Genomic DNA, 21,877 nt, shown 5'->3' on the forward strand with positions numbered 1-21,877 from the left:
AGGTGGGGGCCATCTTCCCTGCCATCCCCGCTGGGCACCCACCGGGCCCAGGCCCCCCGGGGTGCATTTCCCTTTCTGAAGAAGGAACACTTGTCTCTATCAACGGCCAACAGACGAGTCATTCAACTGTGGAAGCTTGAAGGAAAGACGGCCCGATGTTTTGTTTTTGTTTTGGTTGCTCCACGTGGCATGAGGGATCTTAGTTCCCCGATCAGGGATCGAACCTGGGAAGCAGGGAGTCTTAACCACTGGGAAGGGAAGCCAGGGAAGTCCCAAGATGACCCGATGAAAGCTGACTTTCAGATGGTCTCAGGGAAGGAGTTAAGGTTCTAAAAGCAGCCCAGCTAAACGTCTCGGGCTCTGAACTGCCCGAGTTAGAATGACTCGGTGTGAGACACGGGACCCTGGTTCACAACCTGCTTCACTTCCTCGTCTGGAAAATAAAGATGATAAGAGAACCTATGGAATAGTTTTGGTTTTTGTTCGAATGATTCTATGTGAAAAATGCATAAAACGTTCTTAGAAAGTCACTGGCAGGTCATACGTGCTCTGTAAATATCTGCTGAACTACTTCTTACTCCCCAGGGATAGTGTGCTTTCCATTTGGTCTGCAAGGGAGACACACACTCCTGGGATACTAGGAGGGAGGGCTGAGCAGCTGTCCCCTCCTGAGAGGCCCTGGAATCTCTAACCTCAGTGACGGTACCGGGCTGGCAGTGCCTTGGAACCGTCAACACGGCTCAGAGGGATTACGAAGTGATGAACAGGGACGGATGACTTAGCAACGTGATGTACTGATGGAAGGGGCCCCCAGAGAACTGAGACGCTGGTGAAACTGAGGCAGAGAGAGAGGTGGCAAGGCCCTCAGAGTGCCCAAGGGTTGCAAAGAAACCCACGCAAGGGTTCTTTTCCTGACTCTGGACCAGGAGCTGTTCCGGATACAGTGCTGAAGGAGCCAGGCAGGGGTCCTGGCTTCCCCGGGGCTTCTCAGACGTTTTCAGGATAATCCAAGGGCTAGTTAAGCCCTTTCAGAGCTCCTGCCTGGAAGAGGACTGGGGTCATCTCTTGCAAAGAAGGAACCCCAGATGACTCCTCACTCCACAATAAGCTGTTCCCCAATCCCAAGATGCCAACAGCTTCCGCCAGAAGCTTCTTTGTTTGAAGCAGCATTGGACAATTAAGTAATACAGCAAACCATACGTGGCGTGACATCAGCACGGTGCACAGCGAAAGCAATTATCTCCCGAAACTCCCATTCTGTTCGGTGCTAATAGTCTTGAATGACACTGACTTGCAACCCACCAGAATGGATCTGCAATTTTAGATCTGGATTCATGGGTCACAAAAGGCAATACTCAATTCATGGTTTGAAACCACCCTCTCAGTACACCATGATTACATCTCAATTGGTAACCATTTGGCTTAGAGGACGCAAGAAGACTGTGCTAACAGAATTGCAGGCTCCTGCCCATGCATTTGGGGCTATGTGGACTTACTTGTTCAGGATTTTCCCTCTCTTTGCACTTGAAAAATTCTCCAGCTGCAAGGACTCTTGAGTGAGGAAAGCGACAGCCAGGTGAAAATAGTTGTTCCACAGCTGAAACCAAAAAGGGGAGATGCTAAGGTGCCGAATCGATTAATATAGGATCTCGGAAACGCTCCGAGACGTTTAGAGTAGCATTTGCCCAGCACACACTTCTGAAAGGTTTGAAAGCCGCACTCTCTACATACACATTGCTAATCAGCCACCCACGGTGTGGTTCAGGGCTGAGCATGGGCTCTGACAGTGCAAGCAGTCAGATCCCAGCTCAGCTACTTACTTAGGCGGACACTCCAACCTCTCTGTGCCTCGGTTTCCTCAGGTAAAGTGGGAATTTCAACAGTACCTACCTGATAGGGCTGCTCAAGGACGGAGGGAGTAAAGACATGCAGTGCCCATCCAGTGGTGCCGGGAGCACGGTAAGCACGTAATAAATGTTAGCTGTTATTAATACTGTATTATGGAGCCCCTTACCTCACAGTATACAGCAAGTCCCCTACATATGAAGGAGTTCCGAGAGCACGTTCGTAAGTCCAACTTGGTCATAAGTCCAACTAAGTTAGCCTAGGTACCCAACTAACACAATCAGCTATATACCACTGCTTTTACGCTTGCTTCCGGAAGTCCTGGGCTTGAAATAAAGATACTGTACTACTGTACTCTATACAGTACTGTAAAGTACACAAAAGCACAACCAATTGTAGAGGATGCACACAAGGGACAATGTACGCCAGACGCGTGAACTAACGTACGTGATTGGACATGCAAACGCACATTTGCACGTTTGAAAGTTCACAACCTGAAGGTTCGTAGGTAGGGGGCTTACTGTATAGATTTCTATAATTTATCATTTTTATGATACTAAAAATATATAAACACTAGAAAACTGAGGAAAACGTAAAAAGATCCAACATTTCATATTTCAAGGACTTACAGACTGTACGTGGCTTAAATGACAATTTACTATAAAATGATTTTGTCATCCTAAAGCTCTTCACTGGAAGCTCTGTGTATCTGGACACAGTATCCCATAAAAGTGTCCTTCAGGGCTTCCCTGGTGGCGCAGCGGTTGAGAATCTGCCTGCCAATGCAGGGGACACGGGCTCGAGCCCTGGTCTGGGAAGATCCCACATGCCGCGGAGCAACTAGGCCCGTGAGCCACAACTACTGAGCCTGCGCGTCCGGAGCCTGTGCCCCGCAACAAGAGAGGCCGCGACAGTGAAAGGCCCGCGCACCGCGATGAAGAGTGGCCCCCGCTCGCCGCAACTAGAGAAAGCCCGCGCACAGAAACGAAGACCCAACACAGCCAAAAATAAATAAATAAATAAATTAATTAAAAAAAAAAAAGTGTCCTTCAACAAGAAATATTATGATGGGTAGATTCCTAAAGTCATGAAACTAAGACCCCCTGATTAGGTCAATGTTCAAGACCAGGTGAAGAAAATTAAAATGAAGGACGAATTCTTGGATCATGAATGGGGGCTTTCCGCTTGAACTCAGTAAATGGCACGGGCGTACCCCTCACTGCCCAGGGGAGAAACCCGGGATTTATTCTGGGCTTTGTCGTTCACAGCATCCCACCGTTTCAATCAGCAAGTCCTTCCGCTTCACCTTATAAATCCCTCCCACGCCCACCCACTTTGTCTCAGAGCTGGGGTACCACCCACCCCAAGCCAGCATCATCCCTCACAGACCAGAACAGCCTGCTTCCTGTTTCCTGTCCTTGCCTCGTCCCACAAGGCAGCCAGAGGGAACTGACACTAACCTGAGGGGCCACACCCCAGCTCAAACCTCTTCAGGAGCTTCCCACACGTTTCCGGTCAGAACAGAGTTTGAAGGGGAGTCCCGCGGCCTGGTTCCCTCTGCTTCCGCCTTGCAGCAGGCTTTCCAACCACACTCTGCACCCTTGTCTTCCCATCAGATCCTTGAGCTGACGCTCTCCCCGCCCCTGGGCCTTTGCACATGCCGGGTCCACCCCCCTCTCCTCCCTCACTGGGTCTCAGCATACCTGGACCAGGTGTGTTCGCCCTCTCCGTGCCCTCGAGCACCTTGGTCTGTCCCTACAGTCCTGCCCTAATCGTCCTCCCTTTACACTCCACGGTACACAGGGTGGGGGCAGGATTCCAGGTCTGGGGCAGAGCCTGGCTCAACGTAAGGGATCCATCAGGAATAATCAATATTTGAGGGATGAATCCATGGGGATTTCTCAAATGCAAATAAAAACTCTATGAAAAAAAAAAAAACAAAACTCTATGGACATTTCCTCCAGATTGCTTCCATCTGCATCCTCTCTCAGAGGGCGGCACCCAAGGGTGGGGGGTTGGGGAGAGCAGGTGAGAGATAAGCGGGGAGACCCTCCCCACCCCAGGAACTGCAGCAAGGGGCTCAGAGACTGGCCATCACAGATACTCCTCAGCGGACCATTCTTGTACCACAGGATATTTCAGGGGAACTTTCACCTGCTCCCAGTGGGAAAGAGCTGGAGAGAGTTTCCATCACATGTCCAAGCTCCAAGGTGCCTTCAATGATCTTAGGAAGAAATTTGTGGGTACTGGTTTTCTTATTTACGAAACAGGGATAATATTCATTGCATCCAATGAGATGGTTACACAGAGTTACGTAAAAACAAGGTGTTAACAATAATGACTCTATTTTCAGTGACCAGAGAAATAAGAGGAAATTTTCAAGCATGGATGTAGCTAAGAGTGTGGTGGGCTTCACTTATCCGGTGCTCCTCAGGAACTGGCATTTCCTCAGGAACAGAGCAGCTCAATCCCAGGTAAGTGCTGGTCTTCCCAATTTCACAAATGAGGTTCAGACACTTGCTCCAAACCACAAAAAAAAAAACACGTGAAGTAGAACAAGGGTCTCCAGCGGGCCATCCTGGACCTCACAGGCCACACTCTTTCCTGCCCACAAAGGCACTTTCTGTGTCAGGCCTTTTTATAATAAAAGGGGTGACTCAAATCAATAAAGTACAAGTTGCTTCCTTTGTTTCTGGAACTAACACTGCCCCGCTATGGCCACCCATCTCCCAGCAGTGCCCTCTTCTCACAGCACTGGCAGGGGTCCCTGGCCACGTTTGGGTCAGGGGCACCACTAGAGCAGGACCCAGAACGTATTTTAATGTATACCTGCTGCCCATAAAAACAACATCAACAAAAATATGAATGTGTCTTTTTAAATGCCAGTTTCACTAACTCTATATTCCTTCTCTTCACTCACACAGCAGCCAGGACGACAGCTGAGCCACAAGTCTCCTGAAAACCCTGCCCTGGGAGATATTTAGGGGAACTGCGTAGTCCAATGCCCTGAAGAAGGAGGTTCCCCCATGGCCCGCGTGCCTGGCGACTCAGCGTTTCCACCTGTAAAGCAGGACTGGGACCCACAGGAGATTTTTATATCCTTAGGAATGAGGAGGCTGCCTATTGTGCACCTCAAAAATCCCCTGGCCATTGTCAGAGCCTGAACAGGACGAGGGGGCCCCCCAGGAGGTGGGAGCATCTGGCATGGGGGGCAGGGGTCACGACTTCTGTGATGTTCCTCCCAAGGGCGCAGTCTGGGTCTAAGCACTGGGGAACGTGAGGCAACCCAAGTGCAGGGCCGTCTGCAAACCCAGACCTGTGCTCTGCAAGAGTGCTGAGGACAGAACAGCCAGGAAAGAGTGAGCAACTGTGCTAGCCTGAAGGAGACGAAAGACACGCAGAAACTGAAGGCATCGGGGGAGGGAGGGATGAACAGGAGGAGGACAAGGAGTTTTAGGGCAATGGAACTGGATGTGTGTCACTCTCCATTTGTCCAAACCCACAGAGTGGGCAAAACGTCTACAGTGTACCGTAATGTAAAGTAAGGACTCAGTGATTATGATGTGTGAGTGTAGGTCCATCCATTGTAACAAATGTACCATCTGGTGGGGGATGTTGATAGTGGGGCAGCTTCGTGTGCAGGAGGTGGGGGTCTACGGGAAATCTCTGCACCTCCCTCTTAATTTTGCTGTGAACTTGAAACTGCCATTAATAAAGTCTTTTAAAAAATCACATAAAAATACAAACATTAAAAAAAAAAACCCTGTAAGCTATGCGTGATTTCAGATGTGACAACTAATGGCATTCGTGATGCTGACCTGTGAAGGATGGGATTGGGACGACTGAACTTGAATGTGGTCTGAGGACTGGTTAGGGGTGATGAGAATGTACATTTCCTGCATTTGGTATTCTTACTCTAGTCAGGTAGGGGAAGGTCTCTGTTTGTATGAAATATACACTACAGATCTGGGGAGGTGATAGGGTGTCAGGCTGGCAGCTCACTAGGATAAGGTTAAGAAAAAAGAGTTCTTGGTAGCATACTTGCTGGAAATGAGAAGCAGACCGAGGAGGGACAGAGGGAAGCAGCAGCAGCCCACAGGGATGATTAGTTAAAGGAGAAGGAAGTGTCAGGAGAGAGAACTGTGCAGGGAATGTCAGAACATAAAAACGCACCTTGTGGGAGCGCCCGCTGCCCGGACCACACGCTGAAGGCGGCCTCAGCCACACGGCACCCAAGCCTCCCCCTGGGGGTGGGAGGGTGGGAGCCCTCCAAAGTGGAACAATCAAATGCACTTCACACTTGCCAAGGGACAAAGGCCAAAACGGCTCATTGCAGGCAAGGTGTTGGGCCTGAAGGGAGCGTCCAGAGGACCGTATGCATGAAACAATGCACAAGCTCAGCAATAACCAGTAAGCCCACACCCACAGCAGTCACACCTGAAATACACAGCCATCTACTCAGCACGTGATAGGCACGGCCTACATGGATAAAACAAGAAAACCTAATGAAGGACACATAAAAAGGCCTAACTATTCCTGTGTGGGATGGGAAAAAATAAACACTGCCACGTATTCCCCGAAGTGCTGTTACATTTCCCCTACAATTATTTATGAATTCAATAGAATCCTAGTTAAAATATAGACTGCATTTTTAAGAAGTTTAACAAGGTGATTTTGAATTTCACACAGAAGAGGAAACGCGCAAAAAGAGTCAAGATAATTTTGCAATAACACACTAACGGGGAAGTCCTGGTTATACTAGCTGGGTATAAAACCCATAGGTAATAACACAGAAAACAGAAATGTACACACATGCATTTGTAATTATGAGTTTTCTCAGTGGCAGTTCAAATCATTGGGAAAGAAGAAACTATTTATAATGTGAAATAAAATTCATATGTTATTTAAACATAAAAATTCTTCTCTGCCCTTTGGACTCCTTTCTCCCCTCACTGTGCATTGTGTATCTGCATTAGGCATTGACCAAACCTCTGCCATCGGCAGAAAATAGCTGCTCAAGCATAAAGAGAAACATTCTCCTCGCATCAACAAGACAACTCCTTAAAAGATAACATCCCATTGTATATATGTGCCACATCTTCCTTATCCATTCATCTGATGATGGACACTTAGGTTGCTTCCATGTCCTGGCTATTGTAAATAGAGCTGCAATGAACATTGTGGTACATGACTCTTTCTGAATTATGGTTTTCTCAGGGTATATGCCCAGTGGTGGGATTGCTGGGTCATATGGTAGTTCTATTTTTAGTTTTTTAAGGAACCTCCATACTGTTCTCCATACTGGCTGTATCAATTTACATTCCCACCAACAGTGCAAGAGTGTTCCCTTTTCTCCACACCCTCTCCAGCATTTATTGTTTCTAGATTTTTTGATGATGGCCATTCTGACCAGTGTGAGATGATAAAAAGAAACAAAACTGAGTTATTTGTAGTGAGGTGGATGGAGTTAGAGTCTGTCATACAGAGTGAAGTAAGTCAGAAAGAGAAAAACAAATACAGTATGCTAACACATGTATATGGAATCTAAGGAAAAAAAAAAAGGTCATGAAGAACCTAGTGGTAAGACGGGAATAAAGACACAGACCTATTATAGAATGGACTTGAGGATATGGGGAGGGGGAAGGGTAAGCTCTGACAAAGTGAGAGAGTGGCATGGACATATATACACTACCAAACGTAAAATAGATAGCTAGTGGGAAGCAACCGCATAGCACAGGGAGATCAGCTCTGTGCTTTGTGACCACAGAGAGGGGTGGGATAGGGAGGGTGGGAGGGAGGGAGATGCAAGAGGGAAGAGATATGGGAACATATGTATATGTATAACTGATTGACTTTGTTATAAAGCAGAAACTAACACACCATTGTAAAGCAATTATACTCCAATAAAGATGTTAAAAAAAAAAAGATAACATCCCTCTTGACCTTGTAAGGGGTCACATGACCCAACTTGATGACTTAGATCTGGATTATGTAAACTGTCAATAATATGTCATTTGATGTACCACCCTCTGTCTCAAAAAAACTTACATAAGTGTGCCTTGATTTCTAACTGGCAGAACAGTTCTCAGAGCTTTCTGAGATGTTCTCACTGGGTTATAATCCTCAAATTCAGCTTGAATTAAATTTTCCAATTCTTTCTTAGACTGACTCATTTTTTCTCTATAATAAAATAATGTGGGAAAAAGTGAAGTTGAACTCTAACCCCTAACACTAACTATAGAAAATGCACATGTAGATAAACAACAAGGACCAACTGTATAGCACAGAGAACTATATTCAATGTCTTGTAATAACCTATAATGGAAAAGAATCTGAAAAAGAATATAGATAAATATATTTTATATATATATATGTATCTGAATCACTTTGCTGTACACTTAAAGCAAACACAACTGTAAATCAACTATACTTCAATTTTTCAAAACTCATTAAAAAAAGAAATCACAGATGGATTAATCATTGGAAAGTTTAAAAAAAAGCAGAACTATAAAGGTATTAGCAGAGACTATCTACATAAAGAATAGTTAAATTTATAATCAAAGACGGATTTGCCAAGCAAAACGTAAAACCCAAAAGCCATAAAAGAACTGACACATTTAACTACAGAAAAATCAAACATTTCTATATGATAAACCTAAATCCATGGCTAAGTTATATCGTGAATTCCGACTTACAAAAAAGTATGACAAATAGCTTAAGAGAAAAATGAGCAGAGGAAATGATCAAACAGTTCATACTAGAAATCCTCACAGCCAATTAGTACTCTCAACCCAACCAGCAATCAGAGAAATACCAATAAAAATAAGAATCAACAATTTTAAAGAAATTGGTATGGGAGAAGACTCTAGACAATGACTGCTCTCAGAGAAGGCTGGTGAGATTGCAAATTGCTAGAGCATTTTAGGTCAGTCATTTATTAGTGTCCATGAAACTTAAAATATCTTACCAGTCAGCCTGGCAATTATGCTTCCAGGAACCTGTTCTATAGCAATGCAGCACTGAGATGCGTGTGTCACACTGTTCGTGGAAGCACTGCTTGGAAACGGGAAAAACTGAAAATAGCCTGCAGGTAATCAGTGCAGGAATGCCTGCACCAATGTTGGTACATTTATGTTGTGGAATATGATAGAAGTGAAAACCATGGGTGGCACGACCCAATTCACGTTCAAAACCAAAAGAAAGCAGGTCTAGGTCCAGATACAACTGACTCTTGAACAACTCGAGTTTGAATTACTAGGGTCCACTTACAGGTGGATATTTTTCAGTAGTGACTACTACAGTACTACATAGTCTGTGGTTGGTTGAATTACACTCAGATTAATCACCTTCCAACCCGCCCTCCCACATTTTTAAGGGTCAACTGTAAATGCTTAAAGAAGCCTCAAGGAGAACACACAACAATGATTTTAAAAGTTACCCGGCAGAGGGAGAAAAGGGTGAAAGGGTGGTAAGGGGCCTTTCATATTTTATTCGATGTGCGGATTTACCCTGCATAAATATTTTACGTGCATGTATCTGTGTATTAGGACATGTGAAAACAAACATTAAGCAGAGAAAATAATAAAACATTTAAAACTGTGAAAAACAGTAAGTAACATTTCCAAACACACAGTACCTGATGTACTACTATGTACTTGAATGATGATAAAACATTTTTAATTTAAAAAAATGATACAAGAAATAGGGCATAGGCACCTAAGAACTTAATCTAATAAACCGAGTAGCATATTAGCTCTAAATTTTCTGAAGACAATGCAAAAGGGAAGGTAGATGGTTGTCTAATTTTTGTTATCTGGTAACTCATTTTTGAGCCAGACCACCCTCTGGGTATACATAAATTCTTCAGGTTCCTTCTCAGTGAAAAATCCCACCCAGGAAACTAACCTGTTTGCATTTGGATGCTTTTATTTGCAAACTTTAGTAAATGAAAGTACATAATGGCAAAATCATGATTAGCAGAAATATATCCGAAGTTCAGTGGAAATGAGAGTCACAAATAGCAGATGCATAGTAAGAAATCATGCCAGGGAAAAATCAATCCTTTTTACACACACACACACACACACACACACACACACACACACTCCACAAGCACTGGAGAAGTAGGGCCAACATGGAAGAATCAGCTGACCACAGCCCAGGGGTGTTGCAGGGTTACGACCTTTTGCCTGGTAAAGGCCAACTGGGGCAGCACAAAGCCGGAAGAGAATATATCAGGGGAAAATCTATATCTACAAGCAAGCTGGGCTCAGTGATGCACACCCACTTCGCCTCCTAGGCTGATCCTCATCACATTAGGATGGTCTGAGACAATCCTGGCAGCCTCACCAATTGAGACGTGGCAGCCTTCCTGCTCAGAGAGTCCCTACTTGTCACTCTGATTCAAGACTTTCACTCTGAAACAGCTCCATCTCCTTCCTCGCTAAATTGAGCAAATAGCCCAAAGGCATCATTTTCAATCCTCGGGTTCCAGTATCACACACTGTAAATTCCATTTCCACACCTTAAATGGGAAACCTTAAGTTCAAGGATTAGAAATATAAGATATGGGCTCAGACCAGCAATTTGTTTTAACATGATTTCCCAACAAAGGTCATGTCTACCTCTTCTCTTACCTGCAGCTCAAAGTTGGTTTGATCCAGAAATTTTTTGTTCAGCATATCTGCATACTGATTAATCGCTCGCAGAAAGACTCTGAAAGATCAAGAGAAAATTACATAATTACACACTTCTGCTCTGGCACCTTTGGAGGTTTGGCATTTCAATTAGCTACAATCCAAGACTGTCTGGCACGGGAACTCTCTAAGTCCTGTGAAAAGCTGTGAGGTTTTGCCAGTGAAAAGCCCAGAGAATTATATGCAGACGTTCTCCAAATTAATCAAGGACACACGCAGAATAAAAGAAACAGACCAAAATAACAGTGTGAAAGTAACATATGAAAAATATCACTAAAAACCCTAATTTTTTTAAAAAAGAAAAGGTGCAAATTAAATATTTTTCTCAAGTCACAATGTATTAGTGTTATAAAATTGGTCTTCGCTTAGCTGGCTTTTTAAAGTGAAGCATTTGAAAGCACTATAACACACTGTCAGGCTTGGAATGGTTTGGCATGTCGACTGGAAAAAATTGCACAACCTAAAAGGTGAGAATTAATGTTTTATTCGGCGGACAAAACTGAGGACTTAAGCCTAGGACACAGCATCTCAGATCGCTCTGAGGGACGGTTCCAAAGAGGTAAGGGTGGGGCCAGGATCCACAGAAGTTTTTGCAACAAAGACCAGGTAGTCAGAACTTCAAAAGATTACTAAGAAATGGACAAATTCTTGGAAAGGTACAACTGTCCAAAACGGAACCAGGAAGAATTAGAAAATATAAACAGACCAATCACAAGTAATGAAATTGAAACTGTGATTAAAAATCTTCCAACAAATAAAAGTCCAGGATCAGTTGGCTTCACAGGTGAATTCTATCAAACATTTAGAGAAGAGCTAACACCCATCCTTCTCAAACTCTTCCAAAAAATTGCAGAGGGAGGAACACTCCCAAACTCATTCTATGAGGTCACCATCACCCTGATACCAAAACTAGACAAAGATATTACAAAAAAAAGAAAAGTATAGACCAATATCACTAATGAATATAGACGCAAAAATCCTCAACAAAATTCTAGCAAAGAAAATCCAATAACACATTAAAAGGATCATACACCATGATCAGGGATGCAAGGATTCTTCAATATATGCAAATCAATCAATGTGATATACCATATTAACAAATTAAAGAATAAAAACCATATGATCATCTCAATAGATGCAGAAAAAGCTTTTGACAAAATTCAACACCCATTAATAATAAAAAAAACTCTCCAGAAAGTGGGCATAGAGGAAACTTATCTCAACATAATAAAGGCCATATATGAAAAACCCACAGCAAACATCATTCTCAATGGTGAAAAAGTGAAAGCATTTCTTCTAATATCAGGAACAAGACAAGGGCGTCCACTCTTGCCACTATTATTCAAAATAGTTTTGGAAGTCCTAGCCACAGCAATCAGAGAAGAAAAAGAAATAAAAGGAATACAAATTGGAAAAGAAGTAGCAAAACTGTCACTGTTTGCAGATGACATGATTCTATAACATAGAAAATCCTAAAGACGCCGCCAGAAAACTACTAGAGCTAATCAAGGAATGTGGTAAAGTTGCAGGATACAAAACTAATGCACAGAAATCTCTTGCATTTCTATACACTAACAATGAAAGATCAGAAAGAGAAATTAAGGAAACAACCCCATTTACCACTGTAACAAAAAGAATACCTAGGAATAAACCTACCTAAGGAGACAAAAGACCTGTACTCTGAATACTATAAAACATTGATGAAAGAACTCAAAGATAACATAAATAGATGGAGAGATATACCATGTTCTTGGATTGGAAGAATCAATATTGTGAAAATGACTATACTACACAAAGCAATCTACAGATTTAATGCAATCCCTGCCAAACTACCAATGGCATTTTTCACAGAATTACAACAAAATATTTTGCAATTTGTATGGAAACACAAAAGACCCGAATAGCCAAAGCATCTTGAGAAAGGAAAACAGAGCTGGAAGAATCAGGTTCCCTGACTTCAGACTATACTACAAAGCTAGAATAATCAAGACAGTATGGTGCTGGCACAAAAACAGAAATATAGATCAATGGTACAGGATAGAAAGCCCAGAGATAAACCCACGCACCTGTGGTCACCTTATCTTTGACAAAGGAGGCAAGAATATACAATGGAGGAAAGACAGCCTCTTCAATAAGTGGTGCTGGGAAAACTGGACAGCTACATGTAAAAGAATGAAATTACAACACTCCCTAACACCATACACAAAAATAAAATGGATTAAAGACATAAATGTAAGACCGGACACTATAAAACTCTTAGAGGAAAACATAGGAAAAACACTCTTTGACATAAGTCACAGCAAGATCTTTTTTGAGCCACCTCCCAGAGTAATGAAAATAAAAACAAAAATAAACAAACGGAGATTGATCCTTTGTCAGCTGCTTCATTTGCAAATATTTTCTCCCATTCTAAGGGCTGTCTTTTAGTCTTGTTTACGTTTTCCTTTGCTGTGCAAAAGCTTTTAAGTTTCACTAGGTCTCATTTGTTTATTTTTGTTTTTATTTCCATTTCTCTAGGAGGGGGGTCAAAAAGGATCTTGCTAAAGCAGAAACTAACACACCACTGTAAAGCAATTATACTCCAATAAAGATGTTAAAAAAAAATAAAGAAATGGGACCTAATGAAACTTAAAAACTTTTGCACAGAAAAGGAAACCATAAACAAGACTAAAAGACAGCTCTCAGAATGGGAGAAAATATTTGCAAATGAAGCAACTGACAAAGAATTAATCTCCAAAATATACAAGCAGCTCAATATCAATAAAACAAACAACCCAATCAAAGAGTGGGTGGAAGACCTAAATAGACATTTCTCCAAAGAAGACAGGTGGCCAAGAGGCACATGAAAAGATGCTCAACATCACTAATTATTAGAGAAATGCAAGTCAAAACTATAATGAGGTATCACCTCACACCAGTCAGAATGGCCATCATCAAAAAATCTACAAACAATAAATACTGGAGAGGGTGTGAAGAAAAGGGAAGAACCCTCTTGCACTGTTGGTGGGAATGTAAATTGATACAGCCACTATGGAAAACAATATGGAGGTTCCTTAAAAAACTAAAAATAGAACTACCATATGACCCAGCAATCCCACTACTGGGCATATACCCTGAGAAACCCATAATTCAACAAGAGTCATGCACCACAATGTTCAGTGCAGCTCTGTTTACAATAGCCAGGACATGGAAGCAACCTAAGTGTCCACTGACAGTTGAATGGATAAAGAAGATGTGGCACATATATACAATGGAATATTACTCAGCCATAAAAAGAAACAAAATTGAGTTATTTGTAGTGAGGTGGATGGACTTAGAGTCTGTCATACAGAGTGAAGTAAGTCAGAAAGAGAAAAACAAATACCATATGCTAACACATATATATGGAATCTAAAAAAAAAAATGGTTCTGATGAACCTAGGGGCAGGACAGGAATCAAGACGCAGACGTAGAGAATGGACTTGAGGACACGGGGAGGGGGAAGGGTAAGCTGCAACAAAGTGAGAGAATAGCATTGACATATATACACTACCAAATGTAAAATAGATAGCTAGTGGGAAGCAGCTGCATAGCACAGGGAGATCAGCTTGGTGCTTTGTGACCACCTAGAGGGGTAGGATAGGGAGGGTGGGAGGGAGACGTAAGAGGGAGGGGATATGGGGATATATGTATACATATAGCTGATTTACTTTGTTATACAGCAGAAACTAACACAACATTGTAAAGCAATTATACTCCAATAAAGATGTTAAATTAAAAAAAAAATCTACAAACAATAAATGCTGGAGAGGCTGTGGAGAAAAGGGAACTCTCTTACATTGTTGGTGGGAATGTAAATTGATACAGCCACTATGGAGAACAGCATGAAGTTTCCTTACAAAACTAAAAATAGAACTACCATATGACCCAGCAATCCCACTACTGGGCATATACCCTGAGAAAACCTTAATTCAAAAAGACACATGTACCCCAGTGTTCACTGCAGCACTATTTACAATAGTCAGGACATGGAAACAACCTAAATGTCCATCAACAGATGAATGGATAAAGAAGATGTGGTACATATACACAATGGAATATTACTCAGCCATAAAAAGGAATTAAATTGGGTCATTTGTAGAGATGTGGATGGACCTAGAGTCTGTGATACAGAGTGAAGTAAGTCAGAAAGAGAAAAAAAAATATCGTATACTGACACATATATGTGGAATATAGAAAAATGGCACAGATGAACCTATTTGCTGGGCAGGAATAGAGATGCAGATCTAGAGAATGGACATGTGGACACGGAGGGGAAGGGGAGGGTGGGATGAATTGGGAGATTAAGATTGACATATATACATGACCATGTGTAAAATAAATAGCTAGTGGGAACCTGCTGTATAGCACGGGGAGCTCAGCTCGGTGCTCTGTGGTGACCTAGATGGGTGGGATGGAGGAGGCGGTGGGAGGGAGGTCCAAGAGGGAGAGGATATATGTATATACATACAGTTGATTCACTTCATTGTACAACAGAAACTAACACAACACTGTAAAGCAACTATATTCCAGTAAAAAAAAAAAAAAGAAAGAAAGAAAAAGAAAATCAGATATCTCAAGTTAAGGAATTTAGTGTTTTTCATATATGGGAAGATATGAGTCTGGGCTCACTGAAATCATTCCTTTGATATGCACCTCAGCTATCTGAGGCCAGTATCCTGTGCTTTCTCATCCTGAGTTCACTCAGGGCTCACCACAGGGGTGGCTATAATGTGATGGCTTGATGACTGCAATATCCTTTGTTTACTGATATGGCAGGCAACTTTTTTTTTTTTAATCAGTAAGTGAAATATCATCAAGCTTGGACGTATGGCTTACTTCAGTATCATTTGTCCTATATGCCAAATGCTAATTTTAGTCACTGTTTACTTGTTTAAATAAAATAAAAAAGTTTTAGTAGATATGAGAGTAATTTGACAAGAGTTTTAGCAGGAATTTTAATTCATTGATTCATTGATAAGGTACCATTTTTAGAACACAGGACAAAATATCACACCCTTCCATACCTTGACCTTTCCTTTTCCGTGATGAAATATATTATACAACTCAGGGTTGTCACAAATGACTCCAGAGTACTAAGTGTTTCATAAGGTTGTTTGTTCAGTAGATTTGTTTTATTACTCTGGAGAGTGTTTACAACAACAGAGCTTAGTCTTGATACTTCTTTTTAAATGACCCTTCTCCCTCTGCACAAAGGCAGGACGCAAGAGGAATTAGCATTAGGTCGCAGATAATAAACTTCATTACACTTCCTCTATTTAGACAGCAGGAAGCAGCCAGAGTGTAAGAGAAATCTAGGTTACTTACTAGGAACTGGTGCTCTCTGACAACAGGATCTCTTTAGCTATGCAATGCCTGGAGAAGCTCCCCAGCCCTGACAGTCCCAGAGCCACTAAAGGCCAGTTAGCCTGGGAGGAGGGAGAGAGGGAAGGTCCACCTGGGGCTTTAAGGAGGTCTCCATCACCACCTCCCACCATCACCTCCTGTCCAACACCCGCTATCATGCAGCTTTCTCTGGCATAGCTCAAAGAAAGAGGATTTGCAGACATCATTTCATTAAGAGACCTATCAGGGATCCAGGACCAAAACGAGTATGACAGATGACCTGTGCCGGAGTTTGCTGTCTTAGTGGCTGAAGGAAACCGTAGCCGGAGTTATCTGAATTCTTCCCTGAGGATGTTGAGACATAACCAGAAAGGAGGAATTGGTGCTGCAAGTGACTATGAATGGCGGGGCGTGGGCGCGCTGGCTTGTCCGCTAACCAGGAGCATGGAGTGGGCAGCAGCATCAGCCATAGGGGGGCCAGACTCTGCCACTATAGGATGCCTAGTTAAACTGGAAAAATCGATCTTCTGGCTGAATTTCATAATTTATTGAAAAAAAAGCTGAATACAGGGCATTGAGGGCATCCTGACAAATTAACCCAGGACCAGGACAAAATCACTAGATTCAGGATACGCCTCATATATGCAGGTCACCTGGCAACCCTAATCAGCCCTCCAGTCTTGGGCTGAGGTTGCCCATGTCATGTTCGGTCCTCAGAAGTACGGGATGCGTGGCTCAAGAGAAGATGCTCTACCCGGCCCACGTGACCCTTGGCAATTGTGTTCCATAGCATCTGGGGACGTGCACTGCACTGACCCCAGCAACCGGAGGAAGCCCCAGGTGTCAGTGGAGTAAGACAACTTCCTGTCACGGGGCTGAGAGGGGCTGTCATACAGCACAAAACCACTAGGCTTACGGCCAGGGACATTTTCTTTTTCCCCTTAACTTTTCCTTCCGCTTCAGAAATTGGCCGTTCACTGGCGTAGCCCAGAGTCCTTATGAGCTTTAAGGAAGCCACTCCCTCCAGCCCTCTATGACAATAACGACAAGTTCACTAGGACATGCCTTATTATTACGGGCTAATTATTGTGCCTCAAGATAGCACCCAAACAGCTGCAATATGCTATTTCTAATTAAGCTCTGGAACAATTTCAGCTAGTTAAATAAAGATATTGCTCAAAATGACTTTAAAAAAAAAGATGCCATGCTGAAATAATATGAAGGCTGAGCAAAAACTTTTTAATGAACTGACAACTGAGAAGGAGCAGTGCTGAGAGAGATTCTATAATTTAGAGTCGCTATAAATTTTTTAAAAAGCCAGGACAAAAAACCAAATAACACAGAATACAAGTTGTAGGGGAAAAACTAAAGGGATGATCAAATAAAAACCATCATCAATGCTGCAACAGAGGTGAGCCACTCAGGCTACAGGTATCAAGGGCCACCTCACTTCTGCAGAACCATCCGGGACACACATACATTCCATCCTACCTTTCACACTTAATGGGATTAAAATCTTAGCAATGTTCCAAGTCCACTTGAACACAAATCAATTAACTAGGCAAAAAGAAACATAAACAGAGGCTAACTTTTAGGTAAGAATATTTACTATCTGCTGTAATTCATGAGTTACTTCTAATAACTATCAAACTGAGCGAAATAAGTAAGAAAATCACATTAGAAACTTTCGCGTAACAATCTGCTTTCAGTCAAAGATTATGGAAAGCATCAGAGCTAAGCCAAGCGATTGGACAGCAGGATGCCTTACTAGTCTGAAATGAAGGGTTTCAGCCCAGCTCAGCAGAGGGGAAGAGCAAGTCTTTTCTGTCGGGGAGCAATGAGAGGGAGGATGGGGTGCAAGTGGGCTCTGCTCTGCGTCCCTGGTGACCCTGTCCACGCTGGGCACTGCTGGAGTTGCACTCAAGGACAGAGAAGCCCTCCAGACTGTTCCCAAACGGTCCTGTTTATTCACCCACATGTCTGCAATGCCAAATGGGCATCTGGCACATCACATATGTTCACTATGTATTAGCCACAGGAAAGAATGAATGGATGAATATGGATGGATGGATGGATGGATGGATGGATGGACGGATGGATGGATGGATGATGGATGGATGATGGATGGATGAGATGGCCCAGAAGATCAGGCCCTGACCCACATCAGAGGGCTCAGGGAGGCTAGAATATTTGGTAGCCCCCGGCTCTCCCTGGAGTCCTTGCATTCCGAGTGGACTTTCCACTGTGGGGTTCAGCCCTTTAGAGGTTCTTGGTAACCACATTTCTCATTAGGCATTTGGCATTTATGGCTGGGCATTGCTCCCCTCCACTTCTGGAGCTGGTTCCTTAATGGAGGGAACCTCGTCTTTTACACATCAGGATCCCCCAAAGCACATCTTACCGCTGTGCATATTTAGAAATGTTCTGATCTAAGGGAGCATCAGTTTATAACTGCACTAACAGGTGTCTCAGAGCCAGTGGTATGTCCAGGAACTCCTACCACGCAAACAAACACCCATACACACACACACACACACACACACACACACACACACACACACACACACACACTCAGAGCCTGCTCGAGAGGGGAGGGGGAATCCACCCTCTGGCAATCTGCATTGGTCTTTATTCTCTCCATCCAACATTACTGTACATAAATGTCAGGACCCAGTGAATAGAGGTCATGCCTACTGTTCATAATGTTCCCAGCTCCCAAGAACACGAGAAGGAGATGCTTGTAGGGAGGGGACAGAGAACATGGCAGGTGGAAGGCAGGGAGCAGTTCAGACAGGTGTTGCTTTGACTCTGCCAGAAAAGAGAGGGAGTGGAAGAGATGTGAACCAAGCAAGTCATGTCTCATTCTGAGCCGCGAGAGTGAAGTAATTTCTAAAAAACGAAGCTAATGGTGTGAGAACTAAATGCTTTCATGGATGCTGTCCCACACGGTCAAAATGATTAAGAAAAAGGGCAAGCCAATATTTCACAGAGCTCTTTTCAATCATTTTTAATCTATGAAAGGATTTATTTATAATCTAAAAATTTTAAAGGTAAAACCAAACACACAAACTAAATAATGTAGAGAGAGCCACAGGCAAATCCCCCAAAGATTTAGAAGCCCTAAGGTCTAGATGTACTGTCTGTAGACATTCAAATTATTCAAGACAAATGGCTGCACCTTTTCTTGTTAATGGCTCCGTGGAAAGAACTCCATCTCGCTCTGCTTGGTAACTGACACCTTCCTGTCTCCAGAGAGTCAAGGTCACCACCTTTACCCCTCTCGTCACAACGTTACCCATTTTAAATAATCTGGGGGCCTGGTGACACAGAGATCATTCATTCCCAAAGCTCATACAATTAAAAACAAACAAACAAAAAAGCCCAGGAAGTTTTCCTTGACTTCCTTCTCTTCTACATGAACATTTAACTACAGTGAGCTGCCACTGGAAACAAAATGCTGCGCTGTAATTCCTGATGGTGTCAAATACGAGTTTAATTGTCTACACACACAGACACATCCAATTACAGTTTTAATCTAATTATTTCTATCAACTATTATCTATCTATCTATCCATCCATCCACCTATCCATCCATCTACCTATCTATCCATCCATCCATCTATCCATCTATCATCTATCTACCTACATACCTATCCATCTACCTATCCATCTATCTATCTATCTATCCATCTATCTATCTATCTATCTATCTATCTATCTATCTATCTACCTATCTATCTATCTATCTATCTATCTATCTATCTATCTATCATCTATCTATCTACCTATCTATCCATCTATCTACCCATCCATATCTCTCTCTCTTTACATCCATGTAAACATATGGCTAGAAGACCTTCAAAAGGTGCCCAAGTTTTTGAGATTCTCCTATTTTCAACCAACACTTAAAGGTACTAAACTATGGGGCCTCTAAACTCTCTTGAACTTTAAATCTCAGGTTGTTTTTTTTTCTTTACCTTCGAGATTAAAGGTAAGGAAGATGTACTGCCACATAATTCAAAGTCCTTTGAACACTATGACGTCCGCTGATGCTTTACAAAATGGTAAGTAGCATTTGGTAAAAAGGGGACACAAGCCCCATGACTCAACTTTTGCAGTGTTCGCGAGAAGGCTGGGTGAGGAGGGGCGAGGCTCCGAGAAGGAGGCAGCTGCCGGTTTCCAAGTCTCCCAACCACAGGCGTTTTCCAGAAGCCAACCCCCGGCCTTGCCTCTCACCCACATCCCCACTGTATCCCTGCACAAAAGGGCCAAGGCTGTCTCGTGAGCTCCAGCAGGGGACCGTCCCCCAAAGCTACCTATTGGAAAGCAATGTGTGTTGAGCAACCAAAGTAGCACAGTCCTAAATAATTATGTGTTAACTGAGAAGAAGGGAACTTAGAAAGCGGAACATAATCAGAAACCAATTTAACTACTAGAAGCTCCTGGCACAATTACAGTCCCTAAAATGACTTTATTATGACAGGGCCACAGGCATTTCTGTATCTCTGCTACCCAGTGTTCGCTGCCAATGAAACTGCAAGATGAGAGGTCTTATTACTACAGAGAGAAATACATCTATCGAGAGATGCCCTGAGCTTCCAGGGCAAGGTAAAGCCCCATTTCTCAAATGGTGAAGCTGTGGGGCTTCTCTTATTCCTTCTCTAAACTTACTTTAAGCTATATAATTAGATTGTACAGTTCAATACGAGGGCATTTAAATACCTCTGGCATTCACATAAGAGCCGCTCTGGGGGGAAAAAAAATCTGCATCTTTTAACAAAATGTTTTGCCCAAAGTGGTTAGAAAAAAAGGCAACAAATGTAAAGCAACGCATCCTATCCCTGTAGAACAATAAGTCAAGGAATCGTAGCTGGAAATTTGCCTGAAAATGATTTCCGCATCGTTCAGGAATGCTGGGAAGGAGAGGCAACTTCAGGTGAAGTGATGAAAGCGGTGCAGAAGCTGCCACTTCAATTCCAAGGGACGGACGCTTTCCTCCAGCTGATTGGTCTCCCGGCACCTCCCACAAGCAGCACGGCGTCAAGTCAGTGTCTAAACAGCATCAGCCACTTGCCCTGATGGGATCTTGGGTGAGGAACGAAGACCACATGAGCACAGAGAAGTGACTTCTAGGAAAGACCCTGGTGTGTCTCGAGGTGAAGTGATGCACACAGAAGGTGGGGGGCTTTGGTGGGACCCGCTTCCAGTCTTTGCAACTTGGGAAACAGTGGGAAGACCAGTGTCATGAGAACTTTCTGGGAATGAGGCTGGAAGAGTTGGCTGGGGCCGTGAGAGGGTGGAGACACCAAGGTGCAGAATCTGCACCTCTGACGGTAGGCAATGGGGGCCCTGAAGACTTTAAAGCAGGGAAGAGGCCAGAAAGGCAAAAGGGTCAGCCGCCCTTGTTTCCTGAATGCATGAGATTTCCTCATTTCTTTTTCAAATCAATAAGCCTTCGACATCCATCAGATTCCTAACTAAAATGCAAATCGCTCTGAACCTTTCTGCTGGCCAGCTCTGGGAGAAGTGGGCTCAGTCCGTGAGGCCCAGGAATACAGAGAATTCCCAGGGAGGGTCTGCTCCAGACTAAGAAGGTCTCATCGCTGCTGGGGGGGTCTCCTGGAGCAGACATCTGTGGGCCCTGGTCTGCAGGTCCGACTCACGCTCAACACACTGGTGTTCTGGATGCATGGTCTGTCTCCTGTCTCAGGTTCCGGCCAAAACAGTGCGTGTTGTGCACGAACCACAGTGGGCTGAAGGCGAGACATCCTGAAAGTGGCGGGACCGACCACCGCTCTCTGCCTCTGCCACTTGACCACCCCCCTAACTTTCTGCTGCTTTGCTGGTGAGCATTTTCTGAGCACCTTGTATGTTCCAGGCAGTGTTGTTACGTCACAGACATCACTGTGTGTGATACTCACGAGTCTTGGGGGGTATGAATTACCTAATATTTTACAAATAAGGAAACGAAA

The 21,877-nt window shown here is 43.3% G+C and overlaps 1 protein-coding gene across 3 annotated transcripts in view; it reads right to left on the reverse strand.

Moving 5' to 3' along the window:
* The window catches only part of DOCK1 (dedicator of cytokinesis 1), a 527,932-nt gene that overhangs the window by 107,287 nt on the left and 398,768 nt on the right, over window positions 1-21,877 (reverse strand). For all 3 annotated transcript variants that reach the window (XM_059900693.1, XM_059900694.1, XM_059900695.1), the window contains exons 30-31: window positions 10,482-10,560; window positions 1,497-1,597 (exon numbers count right to left, since the gene is read on the reverse strand). In XM_059900693.1, coding sequence (XP_059756676.1) covers window positions 1,497-1,597; window positions 10,482-10,560 — 180 coding nt within the window. The remainder of the gene's footprint in view (window positions 1-1,496; window positions 1,598-10,481; window positions 10,561-21,877) is intronic.

The sequence above is a fragment of the Balaenoptera ricei genome, chromosome 16 (assembly GCF_028023285.1).
Source record: "Balaenoptera ricei isolate mBalRic1 chromosome 16, mBalRic1.hap2, whole genome shotgun sequence".
In the NCBI taxonomy this organism is placed as follows: domain Eukaryota; kingdom Metazoa; phylum Chordata; class Mammalia; order Artiodactyla; family Balaenopteridae; genus Balaenoptera; species Balaenoptera ricei.